Source organism: Cervus canadensis, chromosome 23 (assembly GCF_019320065.1).
Source record: "Cervus canadensis isolate Bull #8, Minnesota chromosome 23, ASM1932006v1, whole genome shotgun sequence".
Classification (NCBI taxonomy): domain Eukaryota; kingdom Metazoa; phylum Chordata; class Mammalia; order Artiodactyla; family Cervidae; genus Cervus; species Cervus canadensis.
This window is the reverse complement of record NC_057408.1, coordinates 12586692-12604819: the sequence shown is the minus strand read 5'-3', so window position 1 is coordinate 12604819 and position 18128 is coordinate 12586692. Positions and strand designations below refer to the sequence as shown.

General features: G+C 47.1%; 1 protein-coding gene across 5 annotated transcripts in view; it reads right to left on the bottom strand.

Annotated features, from left to right (window-relative positions):
- NEDD4L (NEDD4 like E3 ubiquitin protein ligase) overlaps positions 1 to 18128 on the bottom strand; it is a 365448-nt gene that overhangs the window by 246377 nt on the left and 100943 nt on the right. For all 5 annotated transcript variants that reach the window (XM_043444297.1, XM_043444298.1, XM_043444296.1 and 2 more), the window contains exon 2: positions 6113 to 6186. Coding sequence is in view for 2 of the 5 variants with exons in the window: in XM_043444296.1 (XP_043300231.1) it covers positions 6113 to 6186 (74 nt within the window). In the remaining 3 variants the exon portion in view is untranslated. The remainder of the gene's footprint in view (positions 1 to 6112; positions 6187 to 18128) is intronic.

Below are 18128 nucleotides of genomic sequence, written 5' to 3'. Positions count from 1 at the left end.
CCAACTCCAGGAGCACTCCAAACAGTCTGTGAAAAACGTACGTTTAGAGCCCAGACGCACAGCTCAGAGCACTCAAACATACTGGTAGTACATAGACTTTGCAGCTTATCTTTTTTGCCTCATTTTCCTTATCTGCAAACTGGAAAGAACAATAGGGCCTGCAGCATAAGGGCTTTGGGGAGAATCCAGCCAGCTCTGTGTAAATAGGTCAGGTCATGCCTGGCACATAGGACACAATCAGTAAACAAAGGCTATCGTGACTCACTCCCCACCTTCCTCGTACCCCATTTTAGGAAAGCATGGACCCTCAACTGCACACATCACTGTGGCCAAACACCACATCACAAAGTGCCTAAGTCTACGGCCGTACCACCCTGAACACGCCCAATCCAGCCTGGTCTCAGAAGCTAAGCAGGATGGGGCCTGGTTAGTACTTGGATGGGAGAATGCCTAAAAGGCTTCCCAGGAAGTCAGAGTTGTCCCACCTCTCACTGCTGGTGAAGAGCCCAGCTCACTGGTCCCACTTTTCCTGTCTGGACAGACGGCCACATGCTCCCCAACCCATGACTCATGCCCTTTGCCCCATCCTGACCCTAATAATGAGGGTCAAGGTCAGGGTCTTGACCTTCCATCGCAGCCCCAGCTCAGCCTCACGCCCCCCACATAGAGCTTTCTAGATCCACTGCCACGAGGAAGTGTGCTCCCTTCTGTGGGCTTGGCCGCGGTGATTCTGCAAGACATCAGCATCTAATGGAGACCCTCCGCCTGCCACCCCGCCAGCCCCCGAGATGGTCTTCCGACACCGGCCTCTGTGCTCCCCCGCCTCACTCTTCAGAGTCCAGGCAGGCTCCCTCCACTGGTCTATACAGACCCTTCGTGAAGATGAACAAAATGAGCTGATGGCACCTCCGAGAATGAGAAGAAAGGGACCCTTCCTCCAGGCTGGCCACCCTGCACCAGCGCTACCATCATCAGACTCTACTACTGAAGCCAAGCCAAGCCAACTGCCCTGTGCCCGATCTCTGGGCTTATTCACAAGAATAAGAGCTACAGCCTCTGTGCTGAGATGAGGGATGGCCGGGGCGGGGTGGGGGGACTGGCAGAGCCAGGATGGCCTGGGGACAAGAGTCATTTCCTCCCCTTGGGCTGGGGAGCCCAGCAGAGGTGTTGCCACCTGAACCGGAGCTGGAGAGATGGGAGAGTGGCCAGGAAGGATGTGAGCAGACCCCAGGCTGAGGGGAAGCACCCTCCAAGGCAAGAAGCAGCACATTTTGGGCATTCAGAGGACTGTGGGCTTTCAATGAAGGGTCAGGAAAAGGAGGGGAGGGGAGAGAGGAGGTCATCATTCACTCCTTCTTGAGAAGCCACGATGTGCTGGTACCATGTAAGGTGGGGGGAGTCAAAAATAAGTAAAAATAAACCCTCGCTATCAGAAGTTAAAAATGGAGTTTGGGAGAAAGAATCAGTTATAAAATGACAGAGTAATGCACACAGTAGTCCTTCCAGGCCGCAGGGCCTATGGAAGGATGTGACCTGCTAGGGGACTCGGGGGGATCAGAGGACGTGACGACCAGCTAGGTGCCTGGCAGGTGAGGGTGGGAGCCAGGGGGGTGGGTGGGCGGTGGCCCAGGTGGGCGGCAAGCTGACCGGTAAGGGCTTGGCACATGGTGTTACCCAGGGACGGGAAACCACCACCTTAGCAGTAAACTGGGTTTTCAGTGCACAGGTGGGGGCGGATCAAACCACACAGGAAGGGCTACCTGTCTAGGTCTGTGCCTCAGCTCAAAACGCTCTGCAGCAGGCTGGGGGGCGAGAGGTGTGGAGGTCAGCGGGTCACTCGAGGAAGCAAGTAGCAGCAATCCGTCCAGCGGCACGGCGTCCAGACACTCCTGGAGGGCAGTGTCTCCTTGACCCTGAAACACCGTGCTAGGTCCCACGAAGACTGCCCATCTCCAAAACAGAAGTGGGAACCCTCTGGATGCAGTGTTTTCAACATGGTTTTACTTCCCTTTTGATGTGTCACTGGCATTTTACACATGGCCTACTTTTGGAAAGAGCCTGATTTTCTTTTGCTCACGCTTAAAAAAAAAAAAGCCTTTCAAAAAGCTCACATGGCATGTTTATCATAGTACGGACCATAGAGACAGGTGTCTCTGCCTTGGGTGACCACTGTCTCCATCTGGACTCCAGGTCCTGACATCCCATCTGATTCAGCACTTGTTCCACACAAGGGTGTCCCTGTTTAGATGACAGATGATAGGTCTGCCCTTCTTCCCCTGAAGGCTGGGTCCAAAAGAAGACATCTTTCTCTACTACAGCCGTTTTCCACACACATCAACGACTCAGAAGTCCCAGGAGAGCAAGAACTCAGATATCATCTTCCAACAAAGGCCCTTTGAATAAAGTGAGACTTTGCTGGACGGAAGCTGCAAAGTGACCCGGTGTCCTCGGCACTGGACTGGGAGGATTTCAGGTGCAGCTGCGTCGGCCACCCAAGCCCGGAGGCAGGTCCGGACACTGGTCCTCAGGGCTGCAGCCTCAAGCAGCCTCCAAGGGGCTGGGAGCCCCCGCCCCCGCCAAGGCACTGGTCACCCCCAACAGCATCACCTACTACGACCAGTGCACCTGCCCCTCCCCCCACCCACCGTGACCCCCCACCCCCATCCTCAGGCCAAGTGACCCAGACAGCCTCCTGTGACTCCAGACCGTAAACCCAAATCCCAACAGGTCCAATCCTGTATCATTTCTATCACGTCCAAGTTTCCGACAATGCCATTTATGAAAACTGTGCTTCCTCCTCCACCCATCAGGGTTCCCAGCTCCTACCCAGCCCTTCTTCTGTGAAGGGAGACCTGGGGTCGTGTAAGAAGAGGTCCCCAACCTTCCGTGTCTAATGCCTGATGATCTGAGATGGGCTGATGTAATAATAATAATAATAAAGTGTACAATAAATGCAATGCACTTGAATCATCCCCCAAACCATCCCCCTCATCCCTTCCCCCTATCCATGGAAAAACTCTTCCACAATACTGGTCCCTGATGTTAAAAACATTGGGGACCGCCGCTGTGAGGTGCAGAGGTGAAGGGGACATTCAGTGACAGGGGCTGGGGAAAGGGGGCCTGCCGGGGTGTGGTTCAGAGAAAAGGGTCTCACTCCGGGGGACAGCAGAGAAGGCACTACAGCGTCGGCCATGCTCACGGCTGCCCCCCACCCGGCTTAGGACACATGACTCTCCCGGTGGACCAGAGTCACCCCGGGGTTCTTTCCGACCCCAGGAAACTGCTCTCCTCGCTCCCTGCTTTCCGCTAATGCACCGTGACGGAGATGACTTGAAAGGAGGTGCTCCAGATTACGTGGAAGAAGCTTCAGGTCACCGGGCAAATGACAGGGTGCGAGCCGGCGCCCTTCTCCCGGGAGAGGCCAGCGGGGGGTGGCCCCGCTCGGCCCCCAAACCCACCCAGGGCCACCCACTCACTGGCAAACAGGTCTTTGGAGAACGGTGTCCCCTGGGAGAGAGCTGGCCCCTGAGAGAGGGGGAGAGGGAAGGAGGAAGGTGGGCGTGTGCGGAATTCATTGAACTAAGACAGCGAAGGGCAGAACCGGATTCAGAGCTTCTGACTCATTTTCTGGAACCCAGTCCGTGAAGCCAAGACACTATTTCTCTTTCCACTGAACATCCTGAGGCATTATCTGTAACTCCTCTCTAATCTGTCCCCAAGAAATGATCCCTTCTCTTCTCATAGAAATGATAACAATTCAAGGCTCAGCTCTGCTTGGCTCTTATAATACTTGGAGCTCAATTCCGCTCCAATTTTAACCTCAGATCTTCTGAACAGGCTGAAAAACATCATCTGAATCCATTTCAATTTTTTTTTTTTATGAAGAGTTTTGGATAAAACAAAACGAAAATGAATTTAAGGAAAAGTGACTGAAATTTTCCAAATCCAGTTTCTTCCTTCCAAACCCTAACATTTGATGCAGAGTCAGTGAGAACGATAGGCATTTTTTTTTTTTTTTTTTTGACATAAAACACAATCTACTAGTCAGTGTGCAAATACGGAACGTGAAAAACCAACCGGCCCAGTTCTGTTCTTGATGCTGGTGCGTGTTAAGTAGTAGAAGAAAGATACTAAAAAGTAAGAAGCCTCTGTCTCCAGTAAATGTCTCGTTTAGTAAGAGGAAAGTGAAACAGTTCAGGCGCATGGTATACTGCTCAGGGGGCATCACAGTCAAATAAGAAAGAAGCTGCAGGCGAGATGCGTCTCCCCGCCCAACACCTGGAGCTCAGGCTGAAGGCAGCGCCCCAGAGCACATCATTTCCTGGTGAGACAACTCAGAAAGCTAACCCTCAGTCAGTCATTTCGGCACACCAAGGCATGAGAGATTTCTTTTTAATATTTCCCTGATATTGGACATGCATCATTTTATCTATTTGTAGGAGATACTCCAGCATCAGTTTCAGGGCCCCACAATAAAGCAAATATCATCATACACTGAGCCACACAAACTCTGGCTTCCCAGTACGTATCACATAGTTGTTTTTAGTCTATTAGATGTGCAATAGCTATATATAGTCCATATATTAGTTATTTATAGTCTGCTGGATGTGCAAAAGCATTCGTATTTTAAAAAGTGTAAATACCTTAATTTAAAAATATGTTCTTGCTAAAAAAAATAATGTCAACCATCATCTGACAACACACAGTTGCCACAAACCTTTCATTTGTTTAAAAGAAAAAAAAACAAAAAACAAAAAACAGTACTCTGGGAAGTGCAATAAAGTGAGATATGCCTGGATTTCTTGTTGGTCATTTCGCCAGGTGCAAGTCATTAGTAACCTACTGATTACTTTGTTAAATAAAACTCAAAGCAGGCAAGGTGTGACTTCTTCCCTGGGGATCCAGTGGCTAAGCTCCACGCTCCCAGTGCGGGGGCCCCGAGTTCAGTCCCTATTCAGGGAACTAGATCCCACATGCCACAACTAAGACCCAGAGCAGCCTAATAAACAAGTAAGCATTGGAAGGAAAAAACCAGGCCTGATAACAGGACAGCATTTAGAAGAGGTCTGACCAACGGCAGTCAGGGGCTTCGGCGGGGTATGGGAGGATGAGGCAAGCTGGACAGAACGAGCCTCGTCACGCAGGGTCTCCAGGGTCAGGCTGAGGCCCGAGCATCACGGGTCACCGTCCCGGGGGTGCAGACAATGAGCCAGGGTTTCGACAAGGTGACTCCAGCAGCCAGCATGGCCCTCATGGTTCAACCCCAAGGGGTATCCAGCATGAAGAGGGTGCCCTGAGAGGGGGCCAACGATCTGTTCTAGCGCCACTGGCATACATGGTGGGCAACTAGTAGCCCTTAAGGATTTAAGAATTAACCTTTCCCGTTTCCATTAAACAGGGAAGATAAATTAGATCAACTTCTGCTATAACCTTTAGGTCAAAAGTTCAAAAGGGCTTTCTTCTCTGAAATCTGGAACAAATTCTAGCTTCCAGCAGCTCCAATCCTCACTCTGCTCCCAGGTCTTATAACTTATGGCAACACACTGTCAAGAGTCAATAGGGCTGACTGAAAAATACAGGAATACCAGGTGCAACACCCAGAATTAAAAAGCTGAAACACCCCCAAATGATCAGGCTGCCAGTGCTTCTGTAAATGACACAGGAATCACCAAATCTCTTAATTCCAAAATTACACATGTCAAAAAATACCCAGTTCTCCCAGGAACAAAATGATCCTTTGTTTCCCTCAGCTAGAGTTGATTTAAAAAAAAAAAAGCCAACAGGAATATATTAAAATGAACACAAACATATTCTCAAACTTATTTTTCTGCTGCAGAAAAACAGAAACATCTGCATCTAATTTCCTCATTAAATCAACCCATGGGAAGGCCAAGCGAGCCCAGCTGAGACCAAGGTCCATATCCCTGCAAGAATGTGGGCCCTGAACTAGTCATATCTGCATTGCCTACTCAGTCAGAAACTGGTAGAGCGGGCAGCAATCTCTGCTTTAAGAAGCTGCTCCCCCTCCCTCTGGGTGATTCCCATGGATGCCTGAATTCAAAAAGTGTTTGCTTAAACTCCATAAACCTAAACAACAACGAAGCAGACATACCTGGCTCCGAAGATGTCCTTCTTGGCGAGATCAATTCCAGAAACAACCTTCACTCTGAGAATACGGGACTCTCCCTGTGGGAGAGGGGGAAAAATAGATTAAAAAACTGACTTTTGATCCATCATTTTCACAAAGTCAATACACAAAGTCAATGATTCCTCTCCAGTCTAGCGGTGGGATCTGGAACAAAGCAATGCGCGAGCCTTCCTTAGACTAAATTCCAAAGGCAATATTCCTGCTCTGAGATCCTACAACCCTTAGAATACACTGCAAAGATTGAATAAGCAAGTGGATGTCCTACAACCCTCGACATTTAGAGCAACCAAGTTAATTAAGCACAAGTTTAATTCAAACTAGGTCATGTAGATCAATTATTTCTACTATTGATGGGAAATATCTCCCAGCTGGAGCAGGAACACAGTTGCACACATGAAACCACTGCGATGAATGCCCAAGTGCAACAAGACACCATAAATTCCATAAATAATTCCTCCTTTGAAGTTAACGTACATGTGTGTGAGGGCTGAGAGAGCAATTTCACATGGTAAAAATCTCTTCTCAAAAATTACAGTTTCAAAATGTCAGTGTTGGCAAGCAAAACCCCAATACCACTGTGCAGAGGGGGGATGTTGACTGGAACCCACAGAGGATGGATACCGTTAAAGGAAAGCACTTCATCTCCAGGCCGGTCCTGGATGCTGGCTGAAGCAGATGTGTGATGTAGCAGCAGGAAGGTGAGAGGACTTGTGAGGAGAGGGGAGAAGGAGGAAGGGTCTGCAAAGCAGTAACTCCTCCCAAAGACCAACTCAGAACAGCTCACCTAGTTATGCACCTGTGGCTGATGTGGAGGCAACAAAGAAGGGACAGGGTGACGGAAACCAAGATACAGTCAGTCACGGGCACAGAGAAGACGAGGGCTCTGGTTAGAAATCCCTTGTTGCACAGCCTGTGGGGTTTCGGAAATCCTGGACAGAGTACTGGACTTTCCACCAACTCCATAGGGGGATCAGAGGAACCCTGACTGGGTTCTAAGGAATAAGATGAGCCCTGCTAATGGCAGTGCCCTTGAGTTTAACATTGGGTGAATGTTCTTACATTGGACAGACCTGCTCTGCAAAAAACATACATTTTAAAAATCAGAGACCATTTCTATGAATAAATGAATAAAAATAAGTTTAAATTAAAGGATACTTAGAATTTTTTATGAAAACTGATGCATTCATCAGTAAGCATGAATAATTGTTCTAAGATTTAGGGCTACAGCCATGAAGACAGACAAAACCTCTACCCCACCCCGCCCACCATTTAGTGTTGAGAGTGTGGAAACATGGGGAAACAAATCCAGAGGGTCTAAACACATTAAACTTTTGTACACACACCAGTTCAGTAAACAAATTCTCACCTAGGAATCGATTCTAAGAAAATAAACAGATACGTGCACTAAAATCCCAAAAACCTAGATAAGAGTCATCAAGTCATTTATGTAAAAGACACAAAAGTAGATATTTAAATATTCATGGCAATTCCATGCAGTGGGCTATAGTACTGTCATTAAAAATGTGTGCACTCTGTGAAGATCTTCATTCATCCCACAAGTATGTATTAGGCAGCCAGGGTGTGCCGGACTCATTACCTCAGGATATAGATGGGAGCAAAATGAAGCTCCCCCCACCTAAAGGAAGTCACAGTCTAGCGAACAGAGAGGTGGGGTACAAGCAAATCCAAACAAACAAGTCAGATGATTTCTGATGGTGGCAACTGCTCTGACGACAACAGGAAAGTTTAAAAAAAAAAAGCAACCACGTTGAGGTAGGGAGGGAGGAGATCTATGACTGGGAGCTGGCGAGGTGACATCCGAGCTGAAAGCTGAAGAAGACAGCAGGTGATGGGCTGCGGGGGGTTCAGGCAGAGATGCTGGCAGCTCCCATCGCCTCAGAGGACAAGGCCAAGGGGAGAGGCTGGGGGGCCGGGGCAGCAAGCCAGGTGTGGTCAGACGGCCGCGGGGCCAGCCTCGGTGTGGGTGTGTGGGGGGCGCATAACTGCAACCACCTTTGGAAAGTTTCGAGCAGGACAACACTTGACTTCAGTTGCTGGGGGACAGTCACTTCAGGGGATGGAGACCAGGAGCAGGGAGACCAATTATAAGGAGATCTGGAAAGAGAGGGCGGGGTTTCACACACGGTGGAGATGGAGAGGGGGCCAGATTTTGCCCACAAAGTTATGTTTAAAATAAACTTTTTTTTTTTTTAAGAAAGTTAAAACGGCTTATACAACTGAGTTAGAGACCAGCACGTTGTTGAACACGCTGTCACCCCTGTCGACTAAGACTGGCAAGTAGACTACATTTCCCAGCACACCTTGCAGTTGGGTGCGGTCATGTGACTAAGTTCTGGCCAATGAGACGTGGGCAGAAATGCCGGCTGCGTTTTCCAGACAAGGTCCGTAAGACCCTCCCACTCACCCACCTCCCATCTCGTCCCTCTTCCCCTGCCCAACGGAGAAAATTCTGAAGGCCAAGAAGGGGGCGACTCTCCTGCCTCACTCTGCCCCTTCCGCCTTCACCTGCTGACCCTTCCCAGGCAGTGAGGGGCAAACAGGCTTGCATAGCTTATTCTCACTGAAAGCTGCAGGTTGCTTTAGCAGTTAGCCTGCCCTCACAATACAGTCTCATTTGAGAATAAATATCAACTATATATACAGGCACACGCAAAGCCCTAGAAAGGGTGACGATAAGAATGATCATCTCTGGATAACGGATAACTTCTTTTTGCTTGTTTGCATTTTTTTCCTTTTGAAACATTAAATATTTTTGTTTGGAAACTACATTTTTGTAGAAACTTCAGAAAATACACGGAGAAAGCAATGGCAACTCCAGTACTCCAGTACTCTTGCCTGGAGAATCCCGTGGACGGAGGAGCCTGGTGGGCTACAGTCCGTGGGGTCGCTAAGAGTCGGACATGACTGAGCGACTTCACTTTCACTTCTCACTTTCATGCATTGGAGAAGGAAATGGCAACCCACTCCAGTATTCTTGCCTGGAGAATCCCAGGGACAGAGGAGCATGTTGGGCTGCGGTCTATGGGGTCGCACAGAGTCAGACACGACCGACATGACTTAGCAGCAGCAGCAGAAAATACAAAAAGGGGAAGAACAGAAAATTTAAATACAGGCTCAGGAATACTTCCTTACTTTCCATATTTCTGAAATGAAGAAATCTTTTGTCACAAGAAAAACACAGCTACATGTTGTATTTTAGCCAACTCGCAAAGGCATAGAGGTGTCTATTTGGAGGACATGAACAGAGTTCTCATGTAATATGGAGTCAACAGCTGGGAGATAAAAGGGGAGAGGGTCTTTATTGGGCGCTTCCTATTTACAAGCTGTGGTTGCAGGAAATTTCACTTCACCCTGAAGTTTAGGAGCAGGAGAGCAGGAAAGAGAGTGCTACTCTAAAAAATAGTTTTTTACACACGGGTTTCAGACATTCAGTAAAACTTCTTATCTTTGCTTCCTCTCAATAACAAGGTTGCACACAGATAAGCAGCCATCGCCACTCTGCAAGGAAACACATGACCAGGTATATGACTCATTTATCAGATGCAGTGGGCCCCACGCCGAGCAGCTACACTCTCTGAAGCATTATATTACTTTCATAAAATCTATGCGTGACATTTTAGCCCCTAGTTATGACTTCCCAGAATCAAATATTTAACTAAGGTGGATTATGACAATGAAGATATTATCTGGAGATGGATTGTATGAGGCAGAGAAGAAGTGGGGCCAGATAACCCAGGCTTTCCCATGACTTTGAGGGTTCCTCCCATTCTGTTAAATCAACTGTCCTGCATTGTTATTTGGTAACAAGGATGATTCTCTGCACTTGACATGTTATTTTTCCCTCCCACTTAATTTTCTAATTCTTCATCGAGACATTAAACAAGATAAGGTGCTCAAACCATAAAATGGATGGCATTCTGAAGGCTCATTTTGTAAGTCAGTTGTTTACAATTCAGTTCAGTTCAGCCACTCAGTCGTGTCCAACTCTTTGCAACCCCATGGACCGCAGCATGCCAGGCCTCCCTGTCCATCACCAACTCCTGGAGTCCAAACTTATGTCCATTGAGTCAGTGATGCCATCCAACCATCTCATCCTCTGTCATCCCCTTCTCCTCCCACCTTCAATCTTTCCCAGCATCAGGGTCTTTTCTAATGAGTCAGCTTTTCACATCAGGTGGCCAAAGTACTGGAGTTTCAGCTTCAGCATCCGTCCTTCCAATGACCACCCAGGACTGATCTCCTTTAGGATGGACTGGTTGGATCTCCTTGCAGTCCAAGGGACTCTCAAGAGTCTTCTCCAACACCACAGTTCAAAAGCATCAATTCTTCAGGGCTCAGCTTTCTTCACAGTCCAACTCTCACATCCATACATGACCACTGGAAAAACCATAGCTTTGACTAGACAGACCTTTGTTGGCAAAGTAATATCTCTGCTTTTTAATATGCTGTCTAGGTTGGTCATAACTTTCCTTCCAAGGAGTAAGCGTCTTTTAATTTCATGGCTGCAGTCACCATGTTCAGTGATTTTGGAGCCCCCAAAAATAAAGTCTGTCACTGTTTCCACTGTCTCCCCATCTATTTGCCATGAACAACTCAGTAGCCTGCTCATATAAACTGTGTGTAAATGATGACCAGATTCCCATGCCCACCCACAAAACCTCTTAAATACATTATCTATCAAAGTGGTTCCTTTGGTAAAAATAAATCTCCAGTCCGACTCAACACAAGACACGAGAATTGACCTTTTCTCCTGTGAATCTGCCTTGAGAAGGTGAACTTTTATACTTTATTTCCTATTATATTTTATTCCCAATTCTTAACAATGGCAAATGATTCCCACCTCAAAAAGGTGGTACCTGGGTTGGGAAATAGTGGTCTTACTTCCACAGGGATCCACTGTGACCCCACATATCACACATACCAGCTGTCCATGCGGACAAGGAAGTCTGGCACCAGGGACTTACCTCTTGATTGTTCTCCCCTAAATTAATTTATGTCTTTACCTTCCATATTCTGTAGTATATTTGTAGTTCTAGTTATTATCTAGTTACTATTAACACTTGCAGTAAACACTCTAGATTAAAAGAGATAATTGATAATTCTGCACCTAAATTAATTTATGTCTTTACCTTCCATATTCTACAGTGTATTTATTGTTCCAGCCATTATCTAGTTATTATTAACACTTGCAGTAAACACCCTAGATTAAAAGAGATAATCGATAATTTTGTACTGCTCAAGTATCTAAGTTATATATACATCAACTAAATTTAGTTGCCTTAAAAAATAAAACGACATGTGGGAAGTGTCCACATAGTACCTGCTACCCAGGAGATGCTGCTAATCTCTGCGTTTCCATCTGGCTCTTGCCCCACCTAGGAGACAAGATCCGGTTCCGTATATTTTTCAAAATCTCCTGCACCGGCCCATCACCTCTCCGTCTCATCATCTCCAACTCTTGCTATATCCTGTCCTCTTTACCTCCTTTCTGCCCTTTCTACCCCAATTCCTGTCCCCTAAACCTGTTCCCCTACTCACTCTCGAGGGATTCCCTGATCTCACAACGCTGGTAACGTTGATCTCCCTCTCCCTGCGCGTTCTCCACTTTGACCTAGTGACGCACTCGACAATAAAAAGATGTGTCGGGTGATTCATCTTCAGGCACTTTGCTAGCAGAAAGGAGGAGCACAAATCTGAGCAAGACAATCTTCTCTGCTACTCGGGGCCTAGCAGTCAGCTGTGGAGGTTCGACACACACATACCTGAAATACACCTAGAACCCAGGGCTGACACAGCGCTGAAAGATATGTGTGATGGGAACAAACAGAGCACAGAAAACAGGAGCAACTCAATACCAAGACGACATGCCCAGCTCAAGCTCACATGATCATGATGACAGCAAACGCCCCGACCCACAAGACTATCCGAGGTAGCTGTTCACCAATGTCAGCCCAACACATAACATGTGAAACAAGCAGAAGTCCCAAGATAGCAGTTGTGGAAAAAGCTGCAGAAACATCGGATCCTGCACAATCTAAATTTCTTAACTTCTACTAGGTTACAGCCATTCTTCTATCCAACAAATAGGAAGAAGTGAAAAGGATGGCCCTCCAGAGCAGCGTCAATTTGAATGCACAAGGTGACTGACTTTCAGAAATTATGTTGTGTGGCTTTAAAATAGATCCACAAATTCTTGAAATTCCTTGAAGAGGGAGGGCTTCATTTCTCTCCCTGGCAAGGGGTTGGACTTAGCCACGTCTTTCTAATAAGACTATGGGGGAGGTAACAGTGTGTAACTTTGAAGACTGTGTCATAAAAAGCACTGTGGCTCACTCCCTCTCTCGTATCATTCATTCAGGGGAAACCAGACACTGCCATTTGGTGAGGACCCTCAAGAAGCCTGATGAGAGGAGAGGTCCCTGGAGGGAGGAATGGAGGGCTCCCACCGATAGCCACGTGAATGAACCTTCTTGGAAGGGGGTCCCCCAGCCCCAGTTAAGCCCTGTGATGACAGCCCTCCTGGCTGACATCATGACTGCAACGTCATGACAGATCTTATATGCCAGCAAGGCATGAGTCAGAGGCACCCAGCTAAGCCATTTTTGATCTCTTGACGCACAGAAACTATGAGCTAATAATCCTTATTGTTTTAAGATGCTAAATTTGGGGATAATCTGTTACACAGCAATAGAGAATTGACATGCAGGGAGAATTCCACACAACAATGGGCATCTAATTTATCTCCTTGCTAAACTGAGGTTTTCCAGTGCTTTGGGACAACGTCTCAATACAAGAAAAAGAAGTAAAGGCTACTGCCATAAGTCATAAATCACTGTTGCCTTTTTCTTTTCTCTTGTTAGACACTCATATTCTCAACCAAACCTCATGGCTGCACTAATATGGCCGCCACTAGCTATAAAAATCTATTTTAAATGTAATTAAAGTCAGTTAGAATCCAGTTTCTTGGCAGCACTAGCCACATTTTAAGGGCTCAACAGTCCCATATGCCTAGTGGCTACTGTACTGGACAACAGAGAGAATGTTTCCATAATCACAGAAAGTTCTATGGGATGGTGCTGCTCTAAGGGCGCCAATTCAGGGCAAGAAGGGAGCAGCATCTGAATAATGTCCTGAGACAGGGAAGTCAGGAAAGAAGGATGGGAGGCAGGAAGGGGCTGCTATTCTTACCCTAATTACAGCTTAGAACACAGCAGAAAAGTTAAACTATGGGACGCAGCTATCCGGAAATGAGAGAGGCATTATGGTCATCACACGTTCCAGGGTCAGGCTCTCTTTTGAAAGATGAAAGACCAGCATGCAAATTACATGCTTATCAATTAAGAGCTGTGAAGACTAATAAAGCAAATACTATGGAGTGCAGCATGGTCTTCCTGCATCGAGACATTTACAAAATTGTTATACACGTAGAAGCATAGCAGCGATGGTGATTTCACAGCCAGTGTGATGAAGATCTGGGAGTTTTAGCTGATGAGGCCAGAATCATAGCAAGGTTTCAAATCTTGCAAAACATTCACAGAGAAAGCACTTGGGAGGCAAGAAAAGAAGTAGAATGTCAACAGGGGTTCTCGGTACCTTTAAGGGAATTATGGACACCCTGGACCTCGGAGACAAAAGGCTGGTGGGGACTGAAAACAGTGGGTAGAGCTGGGGTGGCCGACCTCCCTAGAGGGAGCCAGACCAGGTCCCAGGGATGCCCTGCAGGAGAAGGAGAGGGCAAGACCATGGGAGGGAAGTCGGGAAACAGCTGGACTTGGGCAGACTGGCTGCAACCATATCTCCTGCTCCAGAAAAGCACGGTTGTTGCAGGAGACAACTAGACAACGAGACAACAATTGCACTAGAATCGCATTCGAGCACGCATACGATTTCTGTCACTTCTTCAAGCCAGTTCTGCATGGCTTGATAGATGCAGGTCTGTCTGACACTCTCCTTTCCACCCCTCTCACCAAACACTGTTTTGACTATTATGCCCTTAAAGTGCTGGCATTACGTTTTCACTCAGCGACAGCACTGGATGTCTGTGACTTCTGGCATTCCCAGTGGTCATCCTAAGTTCCTTTATAGTCACCGATATTCCACATCTTTTCACCTGGAAAATCCATCCCTGAAGAAGAGAAGAAGGAGCAGACGGCCCCAGGGGTCAGTGTGAGGCTGAGGAGTCAGCAGCAGTGCAAGGTCAAGATCAGGGACAGCCTACTGACTCGTGCATTTATTTCCACGGGCCTCGCAGCTAGCATGACTCAAATGCTCGCCTCAGCAAGAATGCAAACTTGTGGATAGGTTTTTACACTGGCTCTCAGTTGGAAATGTTAAATCCTCCAATGCCGAGAATCCACAGTAATTCAGTGATGATGGGGGGAGGCGAGGAGGGCGCCTGTGAACAGCATCCATGGGACGAAGGTGCTGGCAAGAGTCCCACTTCAAGCACGCAGTCACTCTCCTCCACTAATTAAAAATTCTCTTTTTACCAAAAAGACTTGGTAAAACTCCATGTAAAAGGTCTTCAAACAATCCACTTATCAATGGCCTTTTTGTTCCAAACTTAATCATAAGACAGGAAACATTTTTAAATTCCTTCCAGATTGCTAAGACAAGAATTATCTTGTGTTTCTAGTTCTAAAAATGATAATAAACAATTGCACTTTGTTGAAAGCCAAAACTCATAGCTCCAAGTCTAAAATTATATATATATATATATATATAATATACATATTTGTACTTAAAACAAATAAAAGAAGGCTGAGTGTCGAAGAATTGATACTTTTGAACTGTGGTGTTAGAGAAGACTCTTGAGAGTCCTTTGGACTGCAGGGAGATCAAATCAGTCAATCCTAAAGGAAATCAATCCTGAATTATCACTGGAAGGACTGGTGCTAAAGCTCCAATACTTTGGCCACCTGATGCGAAGAACCTGACTCATTAGAAAACACCCTGATGCTGGGAAAGACTGAAGGCAGGAGAAGGGGACAACCAAGGATGAGATGGTTGGATGGCATCACAATTTGAGCAAGCTCCAGAAGACAGTGAAGGACAGGAAAGCCTGGCATGCTACAGTCCATGGGGTCGCAGAGAGTCAGACGTGAATGAGCAACTAAACAACAAAAATACACATATTTTTAAAGTAATTCTATACACTCTTTCTGGCTGCACCACATGGCTTGCAAGATCTGAGCTCCCCAATCAGATATTGAACTTATGACCTCGGCAGTGAGAGCATGAAATCCTAACACTTGGACCACCAGCAAATTCCTTAAAGTTCTCTATTTTTCATGGTAGTCATACCTGACCTCTCACAATAAAGTCTAGACTGCTCTGTGGAGTGTGTAGCTTGGCCAGGAGGAACCGGCAGAAGGTTTGGGTTTCAGGAGGCAGAGACTCCCAAGAGCCCCAAGAAGACAATCCCCAGGTGAACCCCCTGGCACCAGATCTGACCCTCATCAAGCGGGACTCATGTCGGAGTGCCCAAGAGCTCCCAGCAACTTGACGAGGGCACATAGGAGCAAAGCTAATTTTAAAAAATGCAGTGTTGCCTGTTAGATTTTATTGTGAGAAAATGGCCTGTTGTGTGGATTTGAAGACACAGGGCTGGTATCTTGACTCTAATTTGCATCTGTTCAACTTGCTTTGCTGTTGTTCAGTTGCTAAGTCATGTCCGACTCTGAGACCCCATGGACTGCAGCACGCCAGGCTTCCCCGTCCATCCCTAGATCCAGGAGCTTGCTCAAACTCATGTCCATTGAGTCAGTGATACCATCCAACCATCTCATCCCCTGTTGCCCCCCTTCTCCTCCCCTCCTCAATCTTTCCCAGCATCTGGGTCTTTTCCAATGATTCGGCTCTTCGCATCAGGTGGCCAAAGCAGTGGAGCTTCAGCTTCAGCATCAGTCCTTCAAATGAATATTCAGAGTTGATTTTCCTTAGGATTTTCCTTAGGTTTGATCTCCTTTCTTCTCCAGCACCACAGTTCGAACGCATCAGTTCTTGCCTACAATTAGTCAAGTGACCTCGGAGAGTAATGAGTGTGACCTCAGAACAAGGGCTTAGTTTGAAGACCCCAACACGGGTTGTGCTCATCTCTGCAACAGGGTGACCTTGCCACTACCTCTGAAGTACTCAGGCTCCAGGACAGGCCTTCAAAGAACGGCCCCAAGCAGAAACCCCTCTGGGCTTCGATTTCCTGTGCTCCAGATGGCTCATCCCCACTCCCCTCCCCAGGCTGTCCTGACCACACACAACTTAGGAGGTTTCCCTTCCACAGCAGGCGACCAAATTCCAGCTCTGACTCACGGAGACAGCACCCAAATCACTGCCACTGGAACTGTGGATGTTCCCAATCCCTTTGGTCACATACTTGCACATAATTTCTTGGTTTGGTCCCACAAAGACTTTATTCGCCACCAGATGAATCCTCACAAGGTAACTATTCCTAATTCCTAGAGAAGTCTGAAGAGTTTAATAAAAATAATTGTCCACTCTTGGGCTACAAGTAGAAGCCTTCTTGTGGTAACACTTCCTGACTACATGGAGTCAGTCTGTCTATGTTGGAAAACAACTAGGAGACCCAGAATCCCGAAACACAGGCATGGAGGTAGCAACGAGGCCATCCGGGCTCTGCAAACTGGTTCCACCAAGTGTCCATCCATCATGAGAAACTGAGGGAAACTGCTGGTCATTTCAGAAATTACAGAACCACAGACGGGCAAAGTTCCCAGCGTTGAAAGAAGTTATGAATCACATTATAAATTCTACAGACTGGGCTGATGGCAGCTTCTCCCTCCGCCAGCACCACCAATTTGCTGCTATTTTTGCTCAGATCTCCTTCTTACTTGTCTTTAGGTGTCAGCTTAAATATCACATTTTCTGAACATGTCCTTCCAGGTCTCCGAGACTCGGTAAGTCACCCCTACAAGAAGTTCCCACAGCACCCTACATTTCTCCTCTCACCATTTTTGGTTGCTGGCTTTATAAAATTAGCTATCACGGCCAATGCCGGGAAAGACTGAAGGCAAAAGGAGAATGGGGCAGCAAGGGGTGAGATGGTTAGATAGCATCACTGACTCAGTGGACAGGAATGTGAGTCAACTCCAGGGGATAGTGGAGGACAGAGGAGCCTGGTGGGCTATAGTCCATGAAGTCACAAAGAGTCGGATATGGCTGAGCAACTGAACTACAACATCATGGCCAAGGATGATGCTCTTGGAGAGCAGAGGCTAGACAGATCTTGGGAAGTAACAAGAAGAATGGTCCACAGGTAGCCACCCAAGGCAAGAGAGACACGAGCCGCCCTCTCCCCTTGCTCAGGACCGTCCTCCTAGACTCTAGCAAAGAGCTGGGCATCCCCCATATTTCCAGGGGGAATGAATCAATGATAATGCATCCAAATTTCTAGAGTGAATTGCTAAATATTTTCTGGACATTTAGAAAAGAACAATCTCCAGTGAAGATTTGCTAAGAATATATGACACATGCACGCTTATTCCCTATTCTGAGAAGGTAAAAAGTTCAAGGGCACGCTGCATTACTAGTGGACATGGACCCTGGCCAGCCTTCAACAAGAACACTCTATATTCTTCTAGACAAGATGATGACGGGAGGGTGAACTGATGTTAAAGTAAGGGTGGGGCTGAGTTGCATCTGGCTGCTAGCTCCTATCCAGAGCCTAATCACTGGAAAAGTCCAGGGGGCCCCCAGGGCTTATGTCAGGGGGCTCTTTATGATTAGCTCCATTCTGGGCCACATCATGAGCTGGGAAAATCTGGAGGAGGTTACTGACAGCAGGCTAATCTAATTTGCAGCTGATACACACAGCCAGATGAAAGGTCAGAAGATAGGATCAGAATCCAAAAGATTTCATCAGAATGGGCGATGAGGCCAAAGCTCAAAGGATGGAGTTTTACGGCGGTGAGTGCTGTTGTGTGCTTAGCCGCTGAAGTCAATG